Source organism: Panthera uncia, chromosome B4 (genome assembly GCF_023721935.1).
Source record: "Panthera uncia isolate 11264 chromosome B4, Puncia_PCG_1.0, whole genome shotgun sequence".
NCBI classification, from domain to species: domain Eukaryota; kingdom Metazoa; phylum Chordata; class Mammalia; order Carnivora; family Felidae; genus Panthera; species Panthera uncia.
The window spans coordinates 18269294-18296762 of record NC_064809.1 but is presented as its reverse complement, the minus strand read 5'-3'; the positions used below and the strand labels follow the sequence as shown (position 1 = coordinate 18296762).

The 27469-nt window shown below is 39.8% G+C and overlaps 1 protein-coding gene across 1 annotated transcript in view; it reads right to left on the bottom strand.

Moving 5' to 3' along the window:
• Nucleotides 1-27469, bottom strand: part of PLXDC2 (plexin domain containing 2) — a 446547-nt gene that overhangs the window by 253459 nt on the left and 165619 nt on the right. Inside the window, exon 2 of the mRNA XM_049624674.1 lies at nt 23431-23642. Coding sequence (XP_049480631.1) covers nt 23431-23642 — 212 coding nt within the window. The remainder of the gene's footprint in view (nt 1-23430; nt 23643-27469) is intronic.

Sequence of the window (27469 nt, the reverse complement as noted above, 5' to 3'; positions counted from 1 at the left end):
TCGGATTTTGTTTTTCTTTTTCTAGATCATTTAGGTGTAAGGTTAATTGAGATTGTTGTAAGGTTAGTTTGTTAGATTGTAAGGTTAGTTGTTCAATTGAGATTTTTCTTCCTTCTTGAAGTAGGGCTGTTTTGCTAGAAACTTCCTTCTTAGAATCACTTTTGCTGCATCCCAAATATTTTGGACCATTCCAGTTTCATTTTCATTTGTCTCCATGCATTTTTAAAAATTTCCTTTTTGATTTCTTGGTTGACCACTCATTTTGTAGTAGCTTGTTATTTAACACCCATGCATTTGTGCTCTTTTCAGATTTGTCTTGGTGTTGATTTGTAGTTTCATAGCATTGTGTTCAGAAAAGATGCATAGAATGACTTTGATCTTTTGAATTTGTTGAGGCTTGTTTTACAGCCCAATATGTGATCCCTTCTGGAGAATGTTCCAAGTGTACTTAAAAAAATGTGTATTCTGCCGTTTTAGTTTGGAATGTTCTGAATACATCTGTTAAATTCATCTGGCTCAATGTGTCATTCAAAGCTACTGTTTCCTCATTGATTTTCTGTTTGGATGATCTGTCCATTGATGTAAGTGGGGTGCAAAAGTCTCCTATTATCATTGTAATATTATTGATTAGTTCCTTTATATTTGTAATTAGCTGCTTTAAGTATTTGGGTGTTCCTATGTTGGGTACATAAATTTTTATAATTGCAATGTTGTCTGTTGGACTGTTCCCTTAATGATTATAGAGAGTCCTTTGTGTCTTGTTTCAGTCTTTGTTTTAAAGTCTATTCTGTCTGATACAAGTATTGCTACCCTGGTTTTCTTTTCACATCCATTTGCATGATAAATATTTCTCCATCCTTTCACTTTCAATGTTCATGTGTCTTTAGTTTTGATGTGAGTCTCTTATAGGCAACAGATAGAAATATCTTGCTTTTTTTCTATTTCTTTAAATCCATTTCATCACCCCAATGTCTTTTGATTGGAGGATTCAGTCCCTTTACGTTCAAGTAATTATTGATAGGTATGCATCTATTGCTATTTTTTTACTTGTTTAAAGCTTCTTTTTGTAGTTTTTCTCCATTTCTTCCTTCTCTTGCTCTCTTCTCTCATGATTAATTGATATACTTTAGTGATATATTTGGATTCCTTTCTTTTTTTCATATCTATAATTGGTTTTTGATTTATGGTTACCATTCAGGCTTTTTCTGCACATAGCAGTCTATATTAAGTTAACGGTTGTTTATGTTTGGACCTATTCTTTACTCTTCTCCTCCCCACATTTTAGGTATACAGTGTCATAGTGTACATCCTTTTATTCTGTGAGTTCCTTGACTGATTTTTACAGACAGGCTTATTTTTCCTATTTTTGTACTTCCTACTTTCCTTACTCTTGCTTATGGTCTTTCCTTTCCACTTAAAGAGTCCTTATTTAGGGATTGGTTTAGTGGTCATGATTTCCTTTATCTTTAGTTTGCCTGGGAAACTCTTTCTCTCTCCTTCTATACTGAATGGTAGCCTTGATGGATAGAGTACTCTTGGGTACAGATCTTTTTCTTTTCAGAACTTTGAATATATAATGGCACTCACGCTGGCCTACAAAGTTTCTGTTAAAAAATAAGCTGATAGCCTTATGGGGTTTCCCTTGTACATAATTGTTTTCTTTTCTCTTTCCACTTGAACATTTTTCTCTTTATCACTACTTTTTGGCAATCTTCATTACTATGTGTCTTGGTGTGGACCTCCCTAGATTTTCTTGGGGCTCTCTGTGCTCCCTGGATGTAGATTTCTGTTTCCTTCCCCAGATTTGGGAAGTTTGCAGCTATTTTTTCTTTGAATAAATTGACTGCCCCCTCCTTTTTTCTCTTTTCCTTCTGGGATCCCTCTAATGTGAAAGTTATTATGCTTGATGGTGTCCTTGATGGCCCAAAGTCTATTCTCATTTGCATAATTTTTTTCTCTCACCTGCTCAGCTTAATTACTTTCCATTACTCTGTCCTCCAGGTCACTGATTGATTCTTCTGATTCACCCAGTGTACTATCAATTCCACCTCGTGTAGTTTAAGTTTCATGTATTATGTTCTTCATCTCTGATTAGTTCTTTTTTATATCATTATTAGGAGTCTCACTGAGGTCCTCCACTGTTTTCTCAAGTCCAGTGAATACCTTAGGACCATTAGTTTAAATTCCCTATCAGGCAATTATCTCTGTTTCACTTAGGTCTCTTGCTGTGGTTTTGTTTTGTTCTTTCATTTGAGGCATATTCCTCTGTCTCCTTATGTGTCTCTTTCTGTGTTAGGAAAGTCATCTGCTTCTCCTGCACTTGAAAGTAATGGCCTTATGAAGAAGAGGCCCTGTAGTGCCCTGCAGGGCAGTGTCCCCTGTTCCCCCAAACCCTGGCACTTCCTTGGTGTCTCCTCTGTGTGATGTTCACACCCTGCTGTTGCGGCTGAGCTGCTTTTTCCTTCAGTCCGGTCACACACAGTGGCTCTCTTTACCTGTTGTGGGCAGTGTTTGCTCCCTGTGCTGTTAGTGGGCCAGTCTGGGGACGCCCTTGGCTCGAGTTGAGCCAGATGAGGCATTTGAGGCACTTGCTGAGATGCAATAGCACTGAAGTGTAGGCTGCTTTCTCTGTGTTGTCCCCTCAGAGGCTTTCATGGGTGGGGAGGGCCTGCTGTGAGACCAGCTGTCTGTTTCTAGCCCAGTACTGGGCCCTCCATCTGACTGGTGTGTGTGTTTATATTTCCCTCTCTCTGGGGCAGGAGTCACTTTGGAGCGGTAGTGGCCACCCTGGGCAGGGGCTGCCTGCCCACTGCCAGGCCTGTGGCCCTACCCTGTATGGGTCTGGCATACTGGAGAGGGCAGAGCCACGGAAGCACAGTGTGGGAGGCAAGCAGTGGGGCAGGGTGGAGGCACTAGCAACCTTTGAGTGCTGCCATTCCTCTGTGTGAGGGTCCCTGCAGTGCCCAGACGGAGGCAGGCTGTCCAGAAAGGTAGATTGGCAGAAGCGCGGTGTAGGAGAGTGGGGTAGCCGTAATACCAAGTTAGGTAGGGAGTCCTGCAGGTGGCCCTATGTTAATGCTGGGGTGGGAGTACTGGGGGTGGGTGGGGGGTAGGATGGGAGTGAGATATGGCTCCTGCCAGGTCCTTTGTTCCTGGAGAAGTTCCCCAGTGAGATCTGTGCCTCCTGGATACACTCTGAGATTAGTAAAGAACTCTCCTTCCCATATGCTCCACGTGTCTTTCAAACTGCTGTTTCTATGCTGTATCTCAGGGGAGCTATTTGTTGTGCTGTTTCTTAAGTGCCAGGACTCAGTTTCTTCTCACCCATTCACTGGCTCTCCCCCAAAGCTGACCCTGCTGATTTTTTTTAATTCCGGGTTTTTAAGTCCTGCTGGTTGTAAGAATTTATGAAATTGAGCCCCTCTGCTTTTCAAAGTCGAATGCTATGGGGATTCATCTTCCCCATGAGGGCTCCCTGGTATGGGTTTTTTTTTTTCTCTCCCCTCTCAATGCCATGGTGTCCTTCCTGCCCGCAGATAGTCCTGGGAGTTCATTTAATTCCTGAATGCTACTCTGCCCTTCATACCCTCTCTGATGGGGCCTCTTCCCCTGCATTTAGTTGCGGAGTTTATTCTTCCAGTCTTTGGGTCATTTTCTGGGTTATTTACACTCATGTCAGTGTTACCTAGTTGTATCCAGAGGTGAGCCTTGGGTCCTCCCATTCTGCCATCTCCCCGGAAGTCTCTGGCAGGATGATCTTTTAAATACAGTTATAAAAGTGCCTACCACAAATTAACATTGGTTGGCTAATTATCAAGGCATTTCTAATATAGAAAAATATTGTAGATTCATAGTAAAGAATTGATAATATGTAGTTTTCAAAGAGTAACATGCGAAAAAAAAAATAAGGCTAACTTGGTGAATTCTTTAAAAGATACATTCAGTTATTCACCTAGCCTGTATTCTAACATCATATTCTATTTCTTTTTAATGATTTCTTTTTCTGAAATGATAGGGATTTTAGATAACATGGATTTTTAAGTGCCATTACTTATCAAATGAAAACACTGTGTCCCTTTTTTTCCAGTTTGATTTTATGATGATACCCAAACTCTAGAGGTCACTGCCACAGTGTTTTTTTAAGTCTTCCCCTTTTAAGGTGTATTAGAATATCTGCAATCAAGTGTTGGTGGCAAAATTGCTGAGCTAAATAAAGCCTAGAGAATTTCTTATACTCTGACAAAATGTTGTATTCACAAGGCCTCTAGGGAAGTTACAAGGTTTCCATGTTCAAAGTCAAAACTCTCCCTCCCCCAACCCTGAAAATGGTAATACTACATCTAGCAAATGAGTATGTGCACATGCTTCCCATTTCTTCTTCTTGGGACAGGGCTCTGAGGAACTCCTAAGGTCATGATGGTTGCCCATGAGTGCTAATGGGCTATTGTGCAGGCACAGAGAGCTGTGGCCAGCACTCTAAGCAGGGGTGCAGGGGTGTTGATGTTTGTTGGCATGTTTCTGATCTTCTAATCCTTATTCCAAAAAGCAGCTTCTTGGTCCCTTGGGGATCAAGCTATCCGTAGAACAAATAATGCCCACAGAGTACATTAGGCCCCAAAGAAATACAAGCTATTTCACATAGTTTTTAAAGACTTCTGGGCTCTGACTTCAGCCACAGGCTCCTTTCTTCTTGTGCTACTTTCTCTGTCCACCCACCTTGGCATCTTGGCCTTTCCTCAGTTCCTGGAATCTGTCTACCTTCTCCATGTTCGCTGCCTTCTCGAAATACTGTGTTTCCTACCCTGAATGTTCCATCCTGCGAGCTCCACCATTAATGTCTCAACATAAATTTCACCTCTTTGGAGATGTTTTCCCCAAATATCTTATGTTAGAAGGCCTTCACTCCCATCTAATAACCCTTATCTCTGCATACACTTACTCCTTCAAATTTATGATTCTAGAGTTACGTATTACTTTATTTCTATCTACCCCACTAGGTTTTAAGCTGTAAAAGGTCATGGTCCATATCTGCTTTATTTACTAAAAAAATCATATCACTGATTAAATATTTTAAAAAATATTTTAAAAAATGGATGGATGAAATCTAGGAACCTTATTTTTTATCTTGTATTCTGAAACATCAACTAATAAATAAATTTATATAGTATAAATACATTTATACTGCTTACTCAATATTAATTTGAGGAATCTTTGCTAGTCCACTACTCGATACACAATAGTTCTGTGATGAATTTTTACTGAGTACAATTGTGATTTCAGCATTTTAACAATACATCAAATAAATAAAATGTGGCCAGAGTAGAAAGATCTAAATGGTTGAGGTCTGCAGGTCAAGTCATGTGAGAAATGAATGGGGAAGAGAACCCTGGATAACAAAAAAACTGGCCTTACTGCATGCAGAAGTCAGAATGAAGATACATGAATGAATATTCTGGGAACAAAACAGTTGGCTAAGGATGAAAAAAAAAACACTATAAGAAATTAAGATGTTAAAGATAAAATTTTCTCTCTTAAGACAGGGTCAAATTCCCATTGAAAGACTTTGAGCAAGGGCTGTTAGAATACCATAGATAAGATTCATGTATTTGGATAAGAAATGCATTTTATAATATCTCAGATTATTTGAATTATCTTTAGCTATACTTAAACTATGATTAGTTTAGCTATATTAAAAAAAACAAAAAACAAAAAAACTTCCGAAGTAACTGGTGACTAAATAAACAATTTGCTATTTAGATAGGAAATAACCTGAAATCAATCTGAACTTTATAAAAAAAACTCTGGATTTTCTTCTTTTGTACTCACCGTCTTTCCAGTATACATTCTATCTCTGGCTTGTACTCATTTATTTAGGTCAAAACTCTTAGGCCACTATTTACCTTCTTAATGTTATAACATTAAGTAACATCTTATTCTAATTAAGGTTATCTGGGGTGCAAGAAAAAAAGCATCATTAACTGAGGTTTAATTTTCTTAACAGGCATTAATGTTTACTGAAGGATGTGTGCAGTTGTGAGCGGTTCTGTCCACGCATGGAAAATGTGGGAGAGAGGTAAAGAATTTAGCCATACAATTCCATTTCTGAAATAGTATAGCCAAAACTTTCAGGTCATTAAGAAAATACTGTTTAGAAACCATAGACCATAAGCAGAGAGACGCATACAAAAAAGTGGTTGAGGAATCACTCAAGTGCCACAAAGAGGGAGTCCATATGAATGAAGAAGACAAAGGTTAGTTTCATAAGTTGAAACGGCTACTCTTCTTCAAGGGAGAAACGATCACAAATTCACTGACAAATGTGTCTATGAGGAAACGAGTGGAAAGAGGATGTAACATGAGATGTGCTATGAGGATCCATGCAGCCAGTCACGTGAATGAGGATTAGGATTCTTCTTAACAGGGCAGCCTAGCTCAGATCAGAAGGTCAGGTGTTCAATATTGGAAACTTCATGAGGAGGTCTTACAGAAAGTGTCATGTAATCTGGTACCTCTCCATGTACACTAGGTGTCTTTGTCCATTTGGGCTGCCATAACTAAATAGCATAGACTGCATGGCTCGAATCATAGCTCTAGAGGCTGGAAATCTGAGGTCAGGGCGCCAGCATAATCACATTATGATGAGAACCCTCTCCCTGGTTTGCCAACAGCCACCTTCTCACTGAGTCCTCATATAGCCTTTCCTTGGTGTGTGTACAAGGAGAAAGAGTGTGCACGCTCTCTCTCTTTTCTTATAAGGTCGACAATCCTATAAGATTAAGACCTCACCCTCATTTAAACTTAATTATCTCCGTCAAGGCCCCATCTCCAAACACAGTCACGTTGGGAGTTAGGGCTTCAACAGGGAGGCACAGTTCAGTCCACAGCACTAAGTATCAGGTATCAGGAATCGAGAGAGCGAGCTGCAGCATGGTGGTACAGAGGAAAGGGCTAGCTGGCCTCAGGAGCCAGAAACGGGAGAGAGGGGTCCTTATCCTGACTCTGCCAACAATCGAGGCTGCACCCAGTTACTTCATCATACCTTTGAAGCAAATATTTTGTTTATATATATAGGAACTGCTATAAAATTAAAAAGAGATACAAGGTTCTCAGACTAAAAGTTTGCTCTTCAAACAGTTATTTGGTTGAGTTTCATTCTTTTTTTTTTTCCTTCCAAATCTATGTGAAAATTAGGAATGTTTATGGCTACTGTGTATGTATATAAATATATATTATATATAATAAATATATAATATATGTTTATGTCTACTGTGTATGTATATATATTATGTATATATTATATTATATATATTATATATTTATTATATCTATATCTATTTATTATATAATATATAATGTTTGTGGCTACTGTGTATGTATATATATGTGTATATATATGTATATGTATATATGTGTATATATATATATACACACACAGTAGACATAAACATTACACAGTATGTATATATATACACAGTAACCATAAACATTCCTAATTTTCACACACACACACACACACACATATATATATATATACATACACAAATATATACATACACAAACACATACTCATTACTATTGAATACATGGTGATCATAGGATCACACAGTTTAGCCCATTTGTTATTTATTGTTTTTAGTAAGCTGGTTAGACACAGACCAGACCACACTTCTGTCTTATTAAAAGTTGAATCTTTTGCCAGTGTCTTAAATCACTCTGATTTTCTAAATTTCTTTTGCCGGTAAGTCTAAAGTGTTTCAGTCCTTAACTAACTAAAATTTAAATAAAAATTTGGAAGAAAAAAATTGTAATTAAAAAAAAATGTGTCAGTCTTCCAAGAGAAACAACCACAAAATAATTATCTGAAAAAATGTCGATAGTTTAAAAAACAATATTTACATGAAATTAACAGAATATGTAGAAGTTTTTCTCATTATGCCCGAATGCTTTTGAAACATAGAATATTGGATCAATCACAAATAAGCCAGAGATTTCTCATGACAGCGATTTTGCACACTGTAATATTTTTGAGGAACAAGAAAATAATCTCGGAAACTTCCTTCAAAACAGCCAGTGAAGGCAAGACCTCTAAAACCATCTTCCACTTATTGTTTTCAGGAACTTGTTTCCAATGGAAGCGAGAAGAAGTTGTCCACTTGGATCTTATTTACCTAAAGTGAGTATAGAGGAAAAGGAGGACAGAAGATATCTGGAATACATAACCTAGAATCATATTACATCTGACTGAATTCAACTCAACATATCGTATGCTGCCTATGAGATACACATGAAGGCACCAATGAGGAGCCTCTCAGGGCTTGGAAATAAAATGGCCTTCTGAGAGACCACGTGGTAAGTTTGTATCAATTAAGAATCTGATTAGTCATTTGTTGGGGGTATGCCAGCAACAGCATTTGGTGGTCCATTGGATAGATGGGCCCATAGACATATTTATTTTGTCATCACTGTATTAGTCCACAAGGGATTAAGATAAAAAAAAATTAAAGAATAGCCAACATTTAAGTGTTTTGATATGTCTTGAGAAACTAAGATCGGCCGTCCTGTGCCCATGTTCCATCACGGCCCCAGTCAGTTGCTGCTGGGTAGTAGCTACCTCATCAACCAGGTGTTCTCATTCTGGTCTGCCACAGTCCCCATGTCCCACCATTTTCTACATCCAAGAAGAAATTCCCTTGCAATAAATCATGCCACATGTGCCATTGATTTTTTTTTTTTTAACACTTGGACTATTGCTGGCATGACCCCAAGGATCAGAACTTGCCAATTGAATCTACATCCCATGATTATCTTTAAATATGGGACTGAATTGTCAGAACACTCAGAACCCAAGCAAGGCAATTTTAGTAGAATCGCAGGAAAACAAACTTGGAGTGTGCTAATAAATTAGGAAGTGAAATCTTTACTATATGGAATTCTGTTTGGAGGAAATCTATGGGAACGAAAGGAAGTAATCACACAAAACCAAATGGTTTATACAGCCATTTTTAACAACGTAATTCGATTACTTCATGTTAGAAGTGGGCAGATATATAATCCATCAGGAAAATGGAAAGAGAAATTCCAGATTGATCACATCACAGGGGAACTTGGGAATCTGTCTCTCTTGATTCCCTTCAGGAAGTTAAGACATGGATTGCTCTATGGGGAAATGGGGCCCTGGATGATTCACCAAGGAGTAAGTGGGTACACAACCCGGGAGGGTCCAGTATTTTCATGAACCTTATCCCCCTTTTTTCTCCTTAGATGCCCATGGCCTCTGCCTACCTGGAAGCACTACTGATGCCTGCTGTCAACTGAAAAAGTCCTATTTGCACCCAGGGTGGGTAGATTCACAGCGTGGCTTCAGGTTTTCTATCGTCAGTGGTCTGGACAGAAAGCAGTAAAGTGCATTTCTGTTCTCTGTCTCTGTCTCTCTGTCTCTGTATGCAGGAATGGGTGCTTTTGCAGCATTTCAATTTGTGGTTGTCTGAGAGAGGAAGCGGAGAGAAAGGCAGTAAGGTGGATAGAAACAGCCACATTAGAAGCAAAATGACTGGAGAAGGAGCAGAAGCTGCAGAGGCTTGTTAAAGCCCAGAGGATACTTTTTCTGCAAGGAAACCCTTGCGCCTTGGCAAACCACTGTGGCGTCGTTTGCTCCACTCCAGAACTCTGTAGGGAGTGACACTGCTAACACGAGCACTGCTGTCTCTTACTATGATTTTGTCTGCGGACAGACTCACATCTGTAATTCCTCAAAAATACGGGTTCAGGGATGAGGGAGAACATTTGCATAGGTAGTAGCATGAGCTCCCATCAGGGACTCCAGTGGAAACAAGCACCATTTCCAGATAGGTGACGAAGGATGTGTCCCTGTGCCTATGACTGTGCCTGGGGGAAAAGAGGTTCCTCACCACGGCCATGGGATATATACTTTCTCTGCACCTCTTTAACCACCTTTCTTTCCTTCATTCTTCATCTCTTCTTCTGCAGAAGAAAAATGGCACTCAGACCATTTCGGTGCAAAAACAAATTTACTGCTGTGCAAAGAATCCCAGGGGACAAACTATAATTGCACACCCCGCTTGACTACTCATTTTATTGTGCAGATGGCCAACACAAATATCTGGTAATCTACTAGCTGGTAATCTAGTTCTAGCCCTTGTCACATTCTGTCTTGCTTATGGTCCAAGCCTCAAGTGAGTCTTGGTTTTCTTGGTCAAAAAGGAAGTACAATCTTTCCATCTTCTCTGGATTTTATGTTTAACCCTCACTTAAATACCACTCTTCCTGCATCCAAAAAAAAATCTGCTTCAGATCAATGAATGCTTTATGAACATCAAAATAAGATTCAGCATTGTCTCATCTGCTACAGAGGTTGTCATCTGAGGTAGGCTTCTCTAGTCTGAGTCTTTTGAAATAGTCTGGTCATTTCACGCCTTTAGGGTTTGGAAAAATATCCACAGAGTTCCATTTGCCAAACCTTGCTTTAAATAGAGAGGCCTTTGCACTTATTCTAGAAGAAAATTTACTTTATACCTCTCCCATGGCCTTGCAGGAATGGAGACATGGGAGGATGGATTTAGACTATACAAGCTGTTAGCAGTATGTGAGTTTCTGGTCAAGAGAAATACTTGGTTGAGATGGCAGCTTTGCCACTAAGGAAGAAGAGGGACCCAGTGATTGAAACAAACCAAGGAGCAAGCCTCATAAAGGTCTACGTGCATGTGCTGAGAGGGGTCCGTGAGGAAAGAGAGAAATGGAGAGTCCCGTTTGAGCTGCCCCATTATCTTAAGCCTACCATCATATCTCCTTTCCATTTTTCATAATTTCTGATCCCTATTATTTAGAAAAACTCATTATGCTTTGATTTCTTCTACTGTTTCCCCTAATCTTCCAAGGGATAATCTAAAGAGTGTTTTTAGGGATGCCTGAGTGGCTCAGTCAGATAAGCATCCAACTCTTGATCGGGTTCAGGTCATGAACGCATGGTTTGTGAGTTCAAGCCCCTCATTAGGCTCTGCACTGATAGCATGGAACCTGCTTGGGATTCTCTCTCCCTCTCTCTCTGCCTCTCCCCAGCTCATTCTCTAAACAAACAAACAAACAAACATTTAAAAAATAAAGAGCATATTTAAAGTATTCACTGAAGCAAAAGGTAATGTTGGCCAGTCCTCCAGGTAGCTGTTTAATTTTTATTGTGACCACGAAAAAACATGCTAGCTGTATTGCTCCGGAAAATAAGACACTTAATTAAAGTATATAAGTGTAAGGTAGAAGGGAGCTATTCAACCCACCCTTCATTTTCCCCCACAGAGGGTGACTTTTACTTACCATGATTAGGAATGATGTGCATACACATATGTCTACATGCACATATGCACAAACATGCATAGATAACACAAATAACATACATTTACAAATTACCAAAATGTCTACTTATAAGCTTTTAAAAAATCTCCACTGTATAGCAACCTTGCCTACACATACGGAATTTTAAAACTACTACCTACGATGTCAAATTCTTCAATTTTAATTTCGCAACTGCAGATCAAAGAAAGACAATGATACATTGGTGTAGTGGCTATTGAGCAGACAGAAGATCACGAAGTAGAAAGCACTGCTAGAATAAAAAGGAACAAAGTGAGAAAATTAATGTTTGTCCCAGATTTTGCTTCCATGCTGTCAACTTACTCGTTGCTTTGTTTCAGGGACTGTTTCAAAGCAGGAAATCATTTCCTCTTCCTAGATTCTTTATGACCAACATTTAAGAAGTCAATAGGAAATCAGGAAGGACAGTCCCACAGTCATTTACCATTTACTCTAATTTGTATTCACAAGTGTTCACTAACTTAAAAAAATAATTACCTTTGAAGTTGGTTAAACATTTTTCCTAAGAACATAAAAATGCAGAATTTTTTTTCTTTTGTCTTTTTATGCAAATGACTTTGGTTCTATGAAGAATATATCACATTCTTTTTTTTTTAATAACAAAGTAAGAAATACACCTTAACAAAGCAAAATAAAAAAAAAATCCTTCAAATGGCAGTTATGATTGTTCAGCGACCAAAAAAAATGCTTAAACAATGCATGTCAAATACGTTCTACATCTGCTCAGACCAAGCAAACCTATTCAATGAGGCAAAATAACGTTTTGACCATCATGGCAAAAGTGAGACTGATTTCCAGTTCAGTTCAGTTCTTTTAACTTTTTTAATGTTTTTATTTACTTTTGAGAGACAGAGAGAGACAGAGCACGAGTGGGGAAGGGGCAGAGAGAGAGAGAGAGGCACAGAATCCAAAGCACGCTCCCGGCTCTGAGCTGTCAGCATTGAGCCCGATGTGGGGCTGGAACCCACAAACTGCAAGATCGTGACCTGAGCCGAAGTTGGATGCTTAACCCACTGAGTCACCCAGGCACCCCTCCAGTTCAGTTCTTTGTGGACCAACGAATACCTGAACTGTAGTTGTCTTAAGTCATCCATAAGCCGACTCCTGTTTGATGGGCTGTTGGCAGGAGGGAAGGGAGGGCTTTTGAATGTATTGATTATTTTCCTAGGTTTCAAGCAAAAACACTACTTTCCACAAGGTTTTTGAGGACCAGTGTATATACAAAGCTTTGTCTAAATATTTTGTGAGAAAAATTTCTAATGGGAATTATTATTTTGATCTGGCACATTTCTTTTTTTTTTTTTTTTAATGTTTTTATTAATTTTTGAGACAGAGAGAGACAGAGCATGAGCAGGGGAGGGACAGAGAGAGAAGGAGATACAGAATCTGAAGCAGGCTCCAGGCTCTGAGCTGTCAGTACAGAGCCCGACGCAGGGCTTGAACCCACGGACTGTGAGATCGTGACCTGAGCTGAAGTCGGACGCTTAAACGACCGAGCCACCCAGGCGCCCCTGATCTGGCACATTTCTAAACATATTCATAAAGTTGTTTTCTTATTCTTTGGATTGCATTTTTCCTATTTGAATAGGACACTCTTCTATTCTGGTAAAGATTAATCCCATTCACTTATAAAAATAATAAAGAGATGGGGCGCCTGAGTGGCTCGGTCGGTTAAGCATCTGACCTTGGCTCAGGTCATGATCTTGCAGTTCGTGAGTTCGAGCCCCGCGTCGGGCTCTGTGCTGACCGCTCAGAGCCTGGAGCCTGCTTCGGATTCTGTGTCTCCCTCTCTTTCTGTCCCTCCCCTGCTCATGCTCTGTCTCTCTCTGTCTCAAAAATAAATAAAACATTAAAATTAAAAAAAAATAATAAAGAGATATCTTACTACTCAATGGACAGAGAAAGACCACAAGTCATTCTTTGTTCCATTGGTATTTAATAAAGAGAAAATAATTGCTACTAATTCATTGTTAAGATAAGAGATTGTTGTATAATACTTTTTATAATGGACAGATTCACTGTTTTTTTAAGTTCTTTTTTTTTAAGTGTTTATTCATTTTTGAGAGAGTGGGGGATGGGTAGAGAGAGAGGGGGACAGAGGATCCAAAGCAGGCTCTGTGCTGACTCAAACTCACAAACCATGAGATCATGACCTGAGCTGAAGTCGGATGCTCAACCAACTGAGCCATCCAGGTGTCCCCTGTTTTTTAAGTTCTTTGGGAAGATTTGTTAATGTTCTTTGTAAAAATTTTCAGAACATGAAATTAAAAAAAAATATTTTAGTGTTGTATGGAAACCAATTTGACAATAAACTTCATATATTGAAAAAAATAAAAAAAAAAAATAAATAAATAAAATAAAAATAAAAATGTGAACTATAAAAAAAATATTTTATTTTTAAGTAATCTCTACCCCTAACATGGGGCTCAAACCCACAACCCCGAGATCAAGAGTTGTATGCTCTACTGACTGAGCCAGCCAGGTGGCCCCAGAACATGAAATTTTAAACAATACTTTATGCTATTTTTAAGTGATAGAACAAATAAAAATTTGCATTCAAATACGAACACTGTGCAGAGTCTAACCTAGAATATCAGAAACTAAAATGTTATTAGAGAAGAGAACTCTGATAATCACAAATCATTGCACTCATCTTTGAAAATTATAAAATTTTCCAGGCTAGAATTCATGAAACCCTAAAAATTTAGGAAGCGTTACTAGCATTACATTTTCTAGGCAGAAAATCCCATCACCAGATGAGATACTTTTAGTTTGGAAGTACCTAAAAGACCCCCTTAATGAAAGATGCTGTGACTAAGTGAATTTTTAACTTAAACATACAGGATCTTACTTTGCAAGTTTTTCTTTCAAATCCTGTTGGTCCCAAATGGGATCAGTACTGAGAATCCAAAATAATGGAAATAGATAGATAGATAGATAGATTGTCTAAAAGGTGAATGTTAGTGTTTCCCCTAACTGTGCTTTTTTAGCTGGGGATTGGGTAAATACATGACGTTTACAAAAGAGCTAGAAATTACTTCTAAAAGAGAAATAATTTCAGCAGTGTTTAATCCATTCATTCAATTTAGTGCCATGGATTCCAAACTATTATTTCAATTTAAGAGCTCAGGCTTGAAATACCATATAGAAAATAGCTCAAACCAACTGTTCCCAAGGGCTTTGTTTCCTCTCTTGTTTCTAGGCAGATCCAGACATCTATGCATCGCTGGGGCATGAACAGAAAGGTTTTCTTTCAGGGATACACAAAAAGAAAATTAAAGCAGCCTCTTTTCATTCTGAATGCTAACCACCCTTTCTTAAAAGGACCTTCATATATTTGATGCATTCCTTAATAGAGTATAGAGTGCCACATTAGCAAATTTCTTTATGACAAATGCAAAAAGCAATGAATATGAATATACACAGGCATGCTTTGTTAAAAAGAGGCCCTTCTCTGTCTTAAAACTACTTCAGAAATGCAAGGTGAAGTAAAAGTCTCTTGAATACTTAGCAAAGTGTATTATACATTATTGCTAAAAAATAAAAAAAAAAGGAATTTTTCATACCCTAAGTTGTAACAGTCAGAAAATTTTTAAGTGTCTCCCATATTTGTTCTTTTTTTACATTTTAGAGAAAGAGAGAAAGTATGAGCAGGGGAGAGGGGCCGAGGGAGAGAGAGAATCTTAAGCAACCTCCAAGCTCAGTGCAGAGCTCGATGCAGGGCTTGATTCCATGACTCGGGGATCATGACCTGAGCTGAAATCAAGAGTCAGACACTCAACCAACTAAGCCACCCAGGTGCCCCAGTGCCTCCTATATTTGCAATGGTTGATTATATATAATGTTTATATGTGACATTGTTTCCATCTGAGTCACAATATTTGGCAAAGACCCATGAGATATCTTTGACAAAGGTCCACCGAAACTTATGGGTATCACATAAAGTTACAGAACGTCATTGTTTACCCAAGACCTATAGTCTTTATTTTTCCAATGCATTGGTGCTACATTGTAAAGTGCATATTAATTTGTTAGGTAAAATAAATGGAAAAGACTTGGTGTGATTTAGTGTATATAACTGGGATTAGTATTTCTAAAAATTAAGTAAGTTTCCATCACAGAGGCTGGCAGATTCATTAAGCTACATGTCTTCCTGGGAAGAAGCAGTGGCCCCAGTACTTCCCCAGATGTAGTCATAAAGAATCATGTTGTTGACATGCCTGTGCCAACTTGGACCTATTTAATCTTTGAGATACAATCACTTTATTATTGTTTCTGATTCTGAAAGAAAATCACAGAAAAAAAACTAGTCCTTAAGACATAATCCATTAATATAAAATGGGACTGTCCAGTGAATGACCCCAGAAGTTGTCTCTTTGTTGCCCAGAAGCTACATAGCTGAGGAGATAGGCTATACGCCCTGCAAGGAGATGGGCTCAACCTGAATTCAATCCTCCACTGCACCTGGCAACCCCAACCTGGGTCCCGGCTCTTCCTAAATAGCTGGCAGGTAAGCCAGGACTGCTTGTGCTTGATCTTTGAGTATTTATTTCCTCTGTGCAATGCCCTCTCATGCTTGTCCAATAAAGAGGAAAAGCAAATGGGACCCAGCCCTGCCTGGAGCATTGTCCCACAGTGGGATACTTCTCCATGGGCTGCCCAGAGAACCAGGGGACTCACGCATCTGTTGGCTTTGCTGATCCTGACTTCCAGCCCATACTTAGTGGTCACTGGCTCCTTCACCTTGAGCCCTTTGCTCAACATGTAAAGACTGGACACATTCTGGACTACCAAAACAATTCATCTGTTTTTTTCAGCATGATTTTTAAAAATCAATCTGGATAAAGATCTAGACCTATGACATTAAGCAATACTATGATTTTTGATGTTGAAATAATAATTTTCACAAAAGTGTATTTTAAACGTCCCATGGGAAGTTCTTCTGGATAAAGAGGAAAAATATGATTGCAAGATGATACAATAAAATTTCAACTGCTAAACAGTTACCTGGTGTTCCCTCTATTAGGAGTCTCCCTTACTGCCCTAGATAATACAAAGAAAGGCAGAAGATATGGCAGGGTCCTCATGAATAGAAAATGAGGTAGGAAAAACTGCAATTTTTTTTTAGTTAACCTAAGGGGTTTGGCGGGGGGGGAGGGTAAGTATGGTATTTTTCTTTGTAAATGAAGATCACAAGAATATTATTCACTCTAAAACATAATTCTTGTTCTGAAAATAAATTATATGACTATCACACTTAATAATTTTACAATCTGTGTGTATCACTCCAAAGACTATTTCCATGCCATGACTGCAAATAAACTCAATTAGCTAACAGTGAAGCATCATAGAGATAATTCAGTTATTCCTTATGGAGCTCTTTGAAGGACAGCTATGGCTCTTTTTTCATTCTTGTTCCGATAAAGAGCTGGCATGTCAAGCTAAGAATAATCTATAATTGAGCGAGATCTATGATGCTATATTTTAATCCTCATCATCTTTTAAGAGGATGAGCGATAATTGCAGGTGAATTCTGCCTGATCTACTATTTCCAGTGCATGTTCTTCTTGGAAGACTAAAAATCCTTGTCAATATTCCAGAAGAAACCGAATGGGATTAAATCAGAAGTTTACCGCTAGGTGTTTGTGCCTATTACCAAAACAGAAGGAATTAAAATAGATTTTGTTGTCAGTTAGCATACAACCTTTGGCAACACAGAGTTGAAGACCCGAGGCCAATTCCAGCCCAAAGGAGGGGGGTGGTGGCAAGGGTGTAACAGGTCACCCTCAGGGAAGGGAATGACAGGGACCCACAACTGACTCTCAGAGTCAAGGGAGTACCAGAAGGTGGGGCAAGGCTTTGGTCACAGTGGTTAATGATTAGAAATCTAAGTATTTCTGAAATTCTTACCTTCACCCATAACTCTCCTCTAATGGCTATCTCATTTTACCTCGTAACAATTCTCATCTAGATGTAATTCATCTTTCCAACCCCCAGATTTGGGCTTTTGGATGCAGTTCCTTGGCATAGTGTTATGGACTGAACATTTGTGTCCTCCCCGCCCCCCAAATTCATATGTTGATAGCCAATCGCCAATGTGATGGCATGAGGAGGGGTGGCTTTTGGGGCATGATTAGATCCTTAAGGTGGAGTTCTCATGAATGGAGATTAGGGCCCTTATAAAAGGGACCCCAGAGAGCTTTCTAACCCCATCAGGCATGTGAGGACAGTGCAGAAAGAGAGCTCTCTATGAACGAGGAAGTGGGCTCTCATCAGACCTGCCAGCAACTTGATTTTGGACTTTCCAGACTGCAGAACTGTGAGAAACGAATGTTCATTGTTTAAGCTGCCCAGTCTGTGGTAGTTTTGCTCTAGCGGCCTACACAGATTAAGACACACAGTCTAAAAGGGAGTTTAGATCCTTGCCCCTGCCTATCCGTGCAAAACTCTGTCTAGAAATATCTTGATACTTGGCTACTGTCTAACTCTCTCTTCCTCACATGGTTCGGATGTCACCTTGTCTCTACATTAATCCCGACTCTCTACGGAATAAGGGTCTCCCTCTGGGTGCTGATTAACTTATTCAGTACTTCTCTTTTTCAATCACACACCCTCACAATGCTTTCTTTCTCATTTCCTGAGGAACCAAATCTGACACCGACAGGGCATTTGGAAAATTTCAATTCACTCTTGAGTCAAATAAGTGTGCTTCTCCAGGATTAATCTTAGTACTTCCTTCACACAGCTTTCTGATTCTACAACCACATACTGAAGCCTCTGCAAGTTCAGACCTCCTAAAATGGAAATGCCTCATTAAAAAAAAAATCTACAACAGCTTTTCACATCCATAATAAATATAGTAGCATAGCTATTCAATCTCAGGTGGCACTTTTCTTTCTTTTGGAAAATGTCACAAATCTGCACTATCACATTCTTCATATGTATAAGTATTTATTATCTTCTCTGAGTTCACTGAGTGGAAAGCGGCCCGAGGAAAGAATGAGCGTGGCAGTATTCTGCAAATTTTCATTATTCTATTTCTGTGAAATGGGATGATGTGTCTTATTATTACCCTGTATTTATATTCATTATTGTGATTGCCAGGCCTCTGAAACGGAGACAGCTTACTTAGACTTGAGACACACAAGCAGTAAGATTTTCATTATCCCAGAATATTCTGATGTATTCTCTATGTTGCACAGATACCAGGAAGATTCTGCCCACATGGGGCATTACAGAATTTGCCTGTTTCTACGTAAAACAATCATCAAAGCAACCCCAAGCAAGATTAAGTACCTGCCAGCAACTTCTTTCCTTTCAAGTAGATTGCTTAGTTATGGACTGCAATAAAATATTAGAACACATATAATAGCCTTGTGTGCAGCAGTTAGCAATTGCTAACTTTTTAGAGAAACCTGTTATAAAATCGGTAAACGGAAGGTGCAGACACAATTTGACATGTGCTATCGATGAAGATCAGAAAGATTTTCCACATATGCATTTTGGAGAAAAACAGGTGGCCTCTGAGTTTTAGCCATATTCATCACACACATTTGCTGACCATTCTCAACTGTACCTTCCTCAGATAGGAGCTTTAATGTGAACAGATGATACAACTGCTGGATATGCCTGCAACTTTGAACTTGGTACCAAAATGAGAAATCCACAAGACATGCTGCTGGTAGGCGGCACAATTTAATCTGAGGCTTTGCAGAACATTTACATCTTCAAAACTAACAGCTAAATCCGCTTTGTGGTCTAACTGTCTGCAACTCAAAGGGTGGCCTGTGGTCCAGCCACACACGCAACACCCGAGAGGCAGCGGACTGGCTCACAATTTCTGAGTCGGTTTGGATTCTGGAGTTATAGGATCCATAATTCCTATTTGTAACTATCCCTTTCTTTAAGTCATCCCAGTGCTTGTGAATCAAGGCAAGGAAAAAAAAAAATCACCCTTGACAACCCTTTCCAGAAACATTTTCATTGTCCCAAGAGAGGGAATGTGAAGCTCAAAATACCGCATGTAAATTAGTGATAAAAACTACATGTGTGGTTCAGGTACAGGGTATTAGAAAAGAATCTGTGTTGGATTTCTTTAAAGGTGAAGACCTATAGATTACCAGCACCATTACAAGGAGTCAGCTGACGAATCTGATCTTCAGGAAGATCAATAATTCTCACTGCTCAGGGCCTCCCCATTCCATAATGCCACTGATGCTTCAAAAGCTCTGTGCCAGCCAAGAGGAAAAACAGCCAGCAACAAGGTGAAGACTTATGTGCTGCTTGTCCGTGCACCTGTCCCTGGGGTCATGGGATTCACTGAATGCTGCTCGAACAAAGTTGAATCATGAACGGAATTCAACCTTACCTGAAAGGCTTGGAAGCCTTATATTCCCAAAGTAATTACAAAAAGTAGCACACGAGCGACTGCTTTTAATACGTACCAATCGTAAGAAGGCATTGTTCTACCTGGCCACGTGGTCATATGTCCACATGAACAGAGAAAGTACAAGAAGAAAGGTCTTTCATAAATCAACAGTCAGACCAACAGAGGCATTTGCCAACTGTTGAGTTCCTACTCACTCATCAGGAAATATAATCGGTTTCAAAACATCTTTATATCTTCATGGGGGGGATATTAAAAAAAAAAAAGAAAGAAAATGATGACAACAAGAAATTTCTACTGGAAGAATTCTGTAATTGAGATACTAAGTTTTACAGTCCCTCTATTATCTGTTCTTGTGCAGAGCCAGAAAATATACTGTCACCAAGTTTAAAAAATAACAGCCTTTGTTTATTTCTGAATGAATCTGTGCCAGAATAGTAAGTATGCTATTGTCTTTTGTTTTTGTCTTTGGTGAAAGTGGGATATCAAGTCTAGACGACGGCAGAAGTGGGGGACATGTGCTCGAATACCATTCTGGGCGGTTTAAGTCTCACAGGGATACAGATCATTTTAACAGCCACTGCTACAGTCAGGGCTCTGGGACAAAACCATTCAGATTCTTGACATCAACTTTGGAAGCATCTAAAGGGAAAAGCACACATAGTCTTTCATGCTCATTGTTTGTATTAAGCGACATAAATCAAAATGTTTATTCCTAAGAAAGACCTTGTCATAATGCCCGGCACAGAGTAGCCACTCCACAACCATTTGGTTCCTTTCTTCCTTATTTCTGTTTAACTCAATCAGGCAAAAATATTTTCCCTAAAAGAGACACAACAATGTTCAAAAATGCCATTTCAAGGGCCAGAATAAATAAATTTTGCAGAGAAGTTTCCGATGTAGGCTTTTGTTTCCAGAACTAGAGGTAGTGTGCCAAGGAGTGACTTATGGGACTTGAGTCCCCAATAATCTCCATCATCCTCAGAACGGCATCAGAATAAATAAACCCTTAAAAAATAAAAGCGGTCATCTTGTTATGAAATCTAGCTTCAAGAGAAGTCCCTTTCCAGCCAGACTGAAACCCCCAAATTACTTTCACATCAATATTCGGGTGCTGCCATTGTCCAAAATCATTACATAATCAAAGCACCATTTACTTTTCCTCGTATTAGAGGAAGCGAAGTCAAGCAGAAACGATAAATCTGGGGAGTTGGGCAGGCCCAGGTTTAAATACCTTTATTCATTAATGGAAGAGCTTAGGAAAAATACCAAACCTAAATCTGAAATTGCCCACATGTAAAAGTCACTGAGATTACCCAGTGAACCTGGAGACACAGATCACACTAGGCTGATGTCAGGACCAGGCAAGATGATATCCATACTGTTTGTGCCTGGCAGAACTTAGCACCGAGTGATTATCCAGCATATACCTCTCTGCACCTGCACTATCCTGCCTCCTTTTTTTTTTTTTTTAACTGACTCAAAACCATTGACATTATGTGATCTCCCTGTTAAGGCAGAAAAGAGAAAAACTGGCTGAATAACAAAATCATGGGCATAGTAACAATCGGGACTATATTCTGAGAAGTGTTAATACATCCCTGAGCAAAGGGATTTTCGCTTTTACAAATGATTAAGAAGATTCAGCATCCTGCCTAGAGACCACAGAGTTCTAGGAATGCGTGTTCTCCTCTTTGAATCTCAGTAGGCTACCAGTTCTGGACAGAGAGTAAACACCTCTGCTTCTGTGCAACTCTCCTTTCTTTAGGTCGCACCCCAGCTAAAGAGTGCTCAGGGAAGAATTATGTTGCCCTCTGCGAGTTGCTATAACAACACTGTTGCCAAAATAGCAGGCACTCTGCAGGAGTCAGAATAGCCTCTTACAGATATTATATGACTTCTGCTCCTGGCACATCCTCTGTTGCCTATTGAGGGGCCTGGCTGGGGCAGTCAGGGACCACCAGAGTCACATGCTAGCCAAGGAGATGGAGAGGGGTTTTGAAAATTGCTGGCCTTCTCACATACACAGAATCCCAACGGCCTGTGCTTCAGATCTTCTGAAGATTCCTCTCGCTATGCAGGAACAACATGATGCCTTGATAACTATTTGGAGAACTATGTAGTGTCTGTTTCAGGAAGTGGAGTTCTTTTCCTAAATAATGAGTGTTTCAGGGCCGTAAAAAGAATGCTGTTTGGTTCCTAAAAAGTAGGAACTGGTCACCTAGGAGAAAATAGAACTACAACTACAGTTTGAGAGAGCATACACAAACAGACGATGGCCAGACCATGGATGACAACAGAACTCTTACCCCCAACCTCTGCAGAAACCAGTCCAGGGAAACAACCTCAGCAGCACTCAGCCCAGAATGATCAGGACTTGGTGAATAACTGACAGCTTTCCTATCTTTTGTCTCTAGGTCTAACTCAGTAAAACCCAAATACGGTCCCCAAATCGATCGACCGAGATGCTCTGCTTCTAATTAACCCACCTCCAGCTTCTCCATGCCAACAACTTCCAATCAGAGCATACCTGAAGCCTCCTCTTTTTTTTAAAGGAGAAACTTTCCCACTCCCCTGCCTGCTTTTGAGTCTCTACCAAAGGGAAGTGATGGAAGCTGACTCTTGCTAGGGCAAACTGAATAAATAGCCTCCATTCTTGTTTGGGTGGTTTTTGCTTATTTCCATAAGATTGACCTCTTTGTTTTTGTTCGATCTGGTGGACTAACAGGATCCTATTTTGTGATTTGCAATGTAAGGACAATAGAAACTTAAACAACGTAATACTACACTTGCGGCCTCTGGGCAACCCTACAGACTGCCTAACATGTACCCTCAGCAAACTTCCATACTCATCCAACCCAACTCCAACCACCCTCATTCCACTCCATAACTCCAACCATAACAAAGAATTGCTTACAGTCATCGAGTGACCGACGATTCCAGTTCGCCCAGAACTGTCTTGTTTTCAGCACTGAAAGTTCTACACTCCAGGAAACCCCTTAGTCCCGGGTAGAATGGGACAGCTGGTCACTCTATGAGACTCTTCAAGCATGCCCTACTGTTCTAAGACTTAGCCATTGAAAAGGCAATTCACTCTGCCAGGAATCTCCTTTCTTACTCCAGGCAGGGTATCAACCTGGTGAGCTCCTCTCAACTTGCCAAGCCCCTGCCTAAATGCCCTCTCCCAGGCTAAGCCTCTTTGACAGTGGTGCATCCCCCAATCCTAAGCAGGTGATCTCTCCCTCCTCCATGCCATGCTATAGCCTGTATTTTTCTCGTACGTATCACATAGCCTAGAGATGATTTGGTTACACAGTGACTTCCTTGCAGGCAGGGGCTGTATCGTGTTCCTTTGTGTTTCCTCACGGTCATCACCACATCAAGCTAATATTTGTCTGTTTCTAGAGTAAATGAATACATCTGTGACTAAATAAATGGCTTAGCTATGATGTATTTACTTATTTAATGTCGTTACAATTATTTATTCCTGAATTAGTAAATATCAACTGATTATTTATGGATGAGTTAAACTGATCCTTACAAAAAGTCCCGAGGCTCTGGACTGAGCTGAAGGGCCAGTCTATACATACGTGGGAGTTGGGTGCCTTACAGGAAATACATGCATCAATCCATTTCAGTTGCCCAGATTAGTTACCTACCTCAATCTGGGTGGTGTTGTCCTGCCCATCATCCAGTAGCAGGTCTGTGAAGCCTCTGGGCTCTGGGGAGTCTTGGCCCATGCTTGCTCGGTTCGAGTCTACTGCCTTGAGGGAATCCAAGCTCCTTTTCCACCGGTGGCTGAATGCATGCGTGTCCACATCAACTTCCTGTTCTGTTTGTGGGAAGACCTGAGCAACTTGATATTGCCAATCTGTTTGAACAAGAAATACAATGATGAGTTGCCACTTGCTATGAGTCATATACATGCTCGCTAACAGAGCAGAAGAATAAGTCTGCTAGTCATGAAAATAGGAAACTAACTCATAACAGCGGAATCTGTTTAATTGTAATATTTTGAGTTGGTATGAACATCTCTGTGTAGAATGCAATTTTAAAACACGCCATAAGTCATGACAATGGTTAATGTGCAGATCCAGCAGAGTCCCTAAAACAGATGTGCAGCCCTAAAGCAATGCATTTTATTCTCTTCCCTCACCGCCCTCTGCACACACACGCTTCATAAACATTCTCTAGTTGTCCTGAGAAAATAAGCTACAATCCAAACAAAGGAATGAAACCTAGCGATTGTTAGCACACTTGAAAATAAAAATGAGACGTTATTAACTTGTGAGTTTATATTCCCTTCACACAAGTTTTGCTGGGCAGCAAGGAGACAACAATGTATTTGAATGTGTTAAATAATATATGGAATGATCTTTGTGTAAATGTGCTAACCTGCTTTGTTGCTCACAAGTCAGATTTGGTTCGTTGCCCACCTCACTTAATAAGCAACACCCACAGGAGGCATCACAAAGGCTCTTGTTCATTTGTGCTGATCTCACCTTGGACTCTTGTCAGGGTGGTGAAGGATGACAGTGATAGGCACTTAGAGAAATGGATGGGAAGGCAAAGAGACCAAATCACAAAGGTATTTTAAAGCCATCTGCAGGGACTGGCCTTGCTGACCCAGCTCATCCTGCTACTACAGGAGGGAAAATAAGATTTAATCATTACTCCTAGTCTTTCATTTCAGTGGGTCAGCAGGGGAAGGTATATCGCAAGTATGGGAAATTCGGTTTCTGACCAAGAAGAACAGGCTTCTTCTACACAACTATTACCCAAAGATATGAATTGACAGCCTTTATAACTGGCAGGATACAGGTTCAAAAAGGGCTAAGAGAGCAGTGATTTAATTATAGTTGTGATGTTGCCCTCAATATGAGAACATTCCAAGAAACCAAAATGTATTTTTTTCCAATATCTGAAATTTATTGTCAAATTGGTTTCCATACAACACCCAGCGCTCATCCCAAAAGGTGCCCTCCTCAATACCCATCCCGCACCCTCCCCTCCCTCCCACCCCCCATCAACCCTCAGTTTGTTCTCAGTTTTCAAGAGTCTCTTATGCTTTGGCTCTCTCCCACTCTAACCTCCTTTTTTTAATTTTCCCTTCCCCTCCCCCATGGGTTCCTGTTAAGTTTCTCAGGATCCACATAAGAGTGAAACCATATGGTATCTGTCTTTCTCTGTATGGCTTATTTCACTTAGCATCACACTCTCCAGTTCCATCCACGTTGCTACAAAGGGCCATATTTCGTTCTTTCTCATTGCCATGTAGTACTCCATTGTGTATATAAACCACAATTTCTTTATCCATTCATCAGTTGATGGACATTTAGGCTCTTTCCATAATTTGGCTATTGTTGAGAGTGCTGCTCTAAACATTGGGGTACAGGTGCCCCTATGCATCAGTACTCCTGTATCCCTTGGGTAAATTCCTAGCAGTGCTATTGCTGGGTCATAGGGTAGGTCTATTTTTAATTTTTTGAGGAACCTCCACACTGCTTTCCAGAGCGGCTGCACCAATTTGCATTCCCACCAACAGTGCAAGAGGGTTCCTGTTTCTCCACATCCTCGCCAGCATCTATAGTCTCCTGATTGGTTCATTTTAGCCACTCTGACTGGCGTGAGGTGATATCTGAGTGTGAAACCAAAATGTATTTAATGTGACTTATTACGCTACTGTATCAGCTACTTAGAACTCTAATAACTAAGTTAAGGCTACCACTACTGATCACACACAAATGGTCTAACACATTTCCCTTTCAACTCAGAAAGGTGCTAATAATTCTTCTAGACAGAAAGGATATTCTTTGGTTTCACCGTGAACTTAAAAGATCTCCCACTGCTTGATGCTTTGGCAGATACAGTCCAGAGAGAAATACCACCATATTACCACCATAGTGTTGGTAATTTAGACTTTTTCATGGGCCCATGCAATATGAGCTTAAAAGAACGGTGAAGACAGAAGTGGCCAAGAGCTCCACATATAGGAACCCAAGAGCTAGAAAAATGTAGCACCATGCACAATTCACAGAACTGTTGTAAGGCTGAAAAATCTCAGGTACACAAAGGGCTGATCATGGGTCCCCCCCGCCCCCGCCCGCCAACTCACAGTAAATGTTCAATCACTATGGCTAATGAGTATTGTCATCATCACCATATAAAATGTTTCTTTTTTAACATTGTTGTCCCACTGGCCATTGAACTGTGCTCAATAAAAATGTTGATGACTGACTGACTGATGGATAAATGAGCTGTTAACAGTCTCTTTGGAACAAAAATGATTGGACCAGGCAGAATTAAGTAATGGAAGAAATACTGAACAAGGATTCAAAAGACCTGGGGTGGAATTCTTTGTTAGGTTTGCTGGATATGGGGTCCAGCATAATTTACAAAACTCCGTGCTTTGGTTGCCCTATATTTTAAATGGGAATGAAGCTACCTTACCTGTAAAGGCAGACAGCTTTTCCTGACGATGTGTCAGGCTCTAAGACCTATGGTTCTAGGCAAAGCTACATAAAGCAATTTTATTTGCTTTATTTATATATTCTGCCTCATTATCAAAAATATATGAGTCAGCATACAACAAAACTAAGCAATACAGTTTTATAACAACCAGCTAAGACCTGCTGGCCCAACACTTAGGTTAATTTTAGAGATGTGTGTTTGTCTTGCACTAAAGGTGGTGGCTATCTGAATACAAATAATCATATCAGAACAACTGAAAATCTATACAAGATTCTTGTTAGAATGTCAATCCAGATAAGAAATGTAGTAAATACAATGCAGTTAATGGATTACATGCTCCTGGATATAAAAATGGCTTTTAAAACAATCACACAAAGGGAAGAGCTCCAAGCAGAGGTTTTTCCGTCCTCTAAAATGTAAATCGGGAAGTCTGCCTAAAACTTCAAAGAATTAATCTTTATTAAAATCTTCAAGACAGAATTTCAAAACAACTCTTGGTTTCTTTCAAATGGGTGCTACTGTTTGATATTAATTGCTTGATATTAATGTTATCACTACCTTTCCAGAGATTGATAACACAAGACAAAAAAATGGTACTTCCCATGATGCCTGGAGGCCAGGAACATCACACTAGCCCCTGTGATCCTGGCACAGGGCAGTGAGAGACAAAATAACTAACATTGGAGGGCTGTCTGCATAGAAAGTCTATTTCTCAACTTCCTTGAGCCCCTCTCTCATTTTTCCCTACCTTCTTACCCTAGAGAACAAATGGAAAGGAACTTCAAAGCTTAGGGGTGATAAAACCCATATTCTCCACTGTTAAACTGACTAAAAGAAAAAGATCATTAGTTCTGTGACTTAACAGCCTTCCCAAGCAAGCCCATACCTAAGCCTGTAAAGGCCTCCAGGAAAAGAAATTGAAACCTAAGGACAACCAGTCTCACACAGCCAACTAGGCTTTTCTGAATCAGGTAAATGCTTAAGCCACTCAAATAGTTTTCTTGCTTTGTGTCTGCCTTTTTTCCCATAAAAGTCTTTCCCCTCTCCTGTCCTCAGAGTGCTCCCATTTCTGGCTCAGTGCTGCCAGACTAGAATTGATCTTTGCTCAGGTAAACTCTTGAAATTTTTAATATGCCTCAGTTTATCTTTTAACACTACATAAGTTGAAGTTTGGCATGTTTGATTAATATGTCAAATTCTTTTCAGAGTGTTTTCATAGTTTCATAA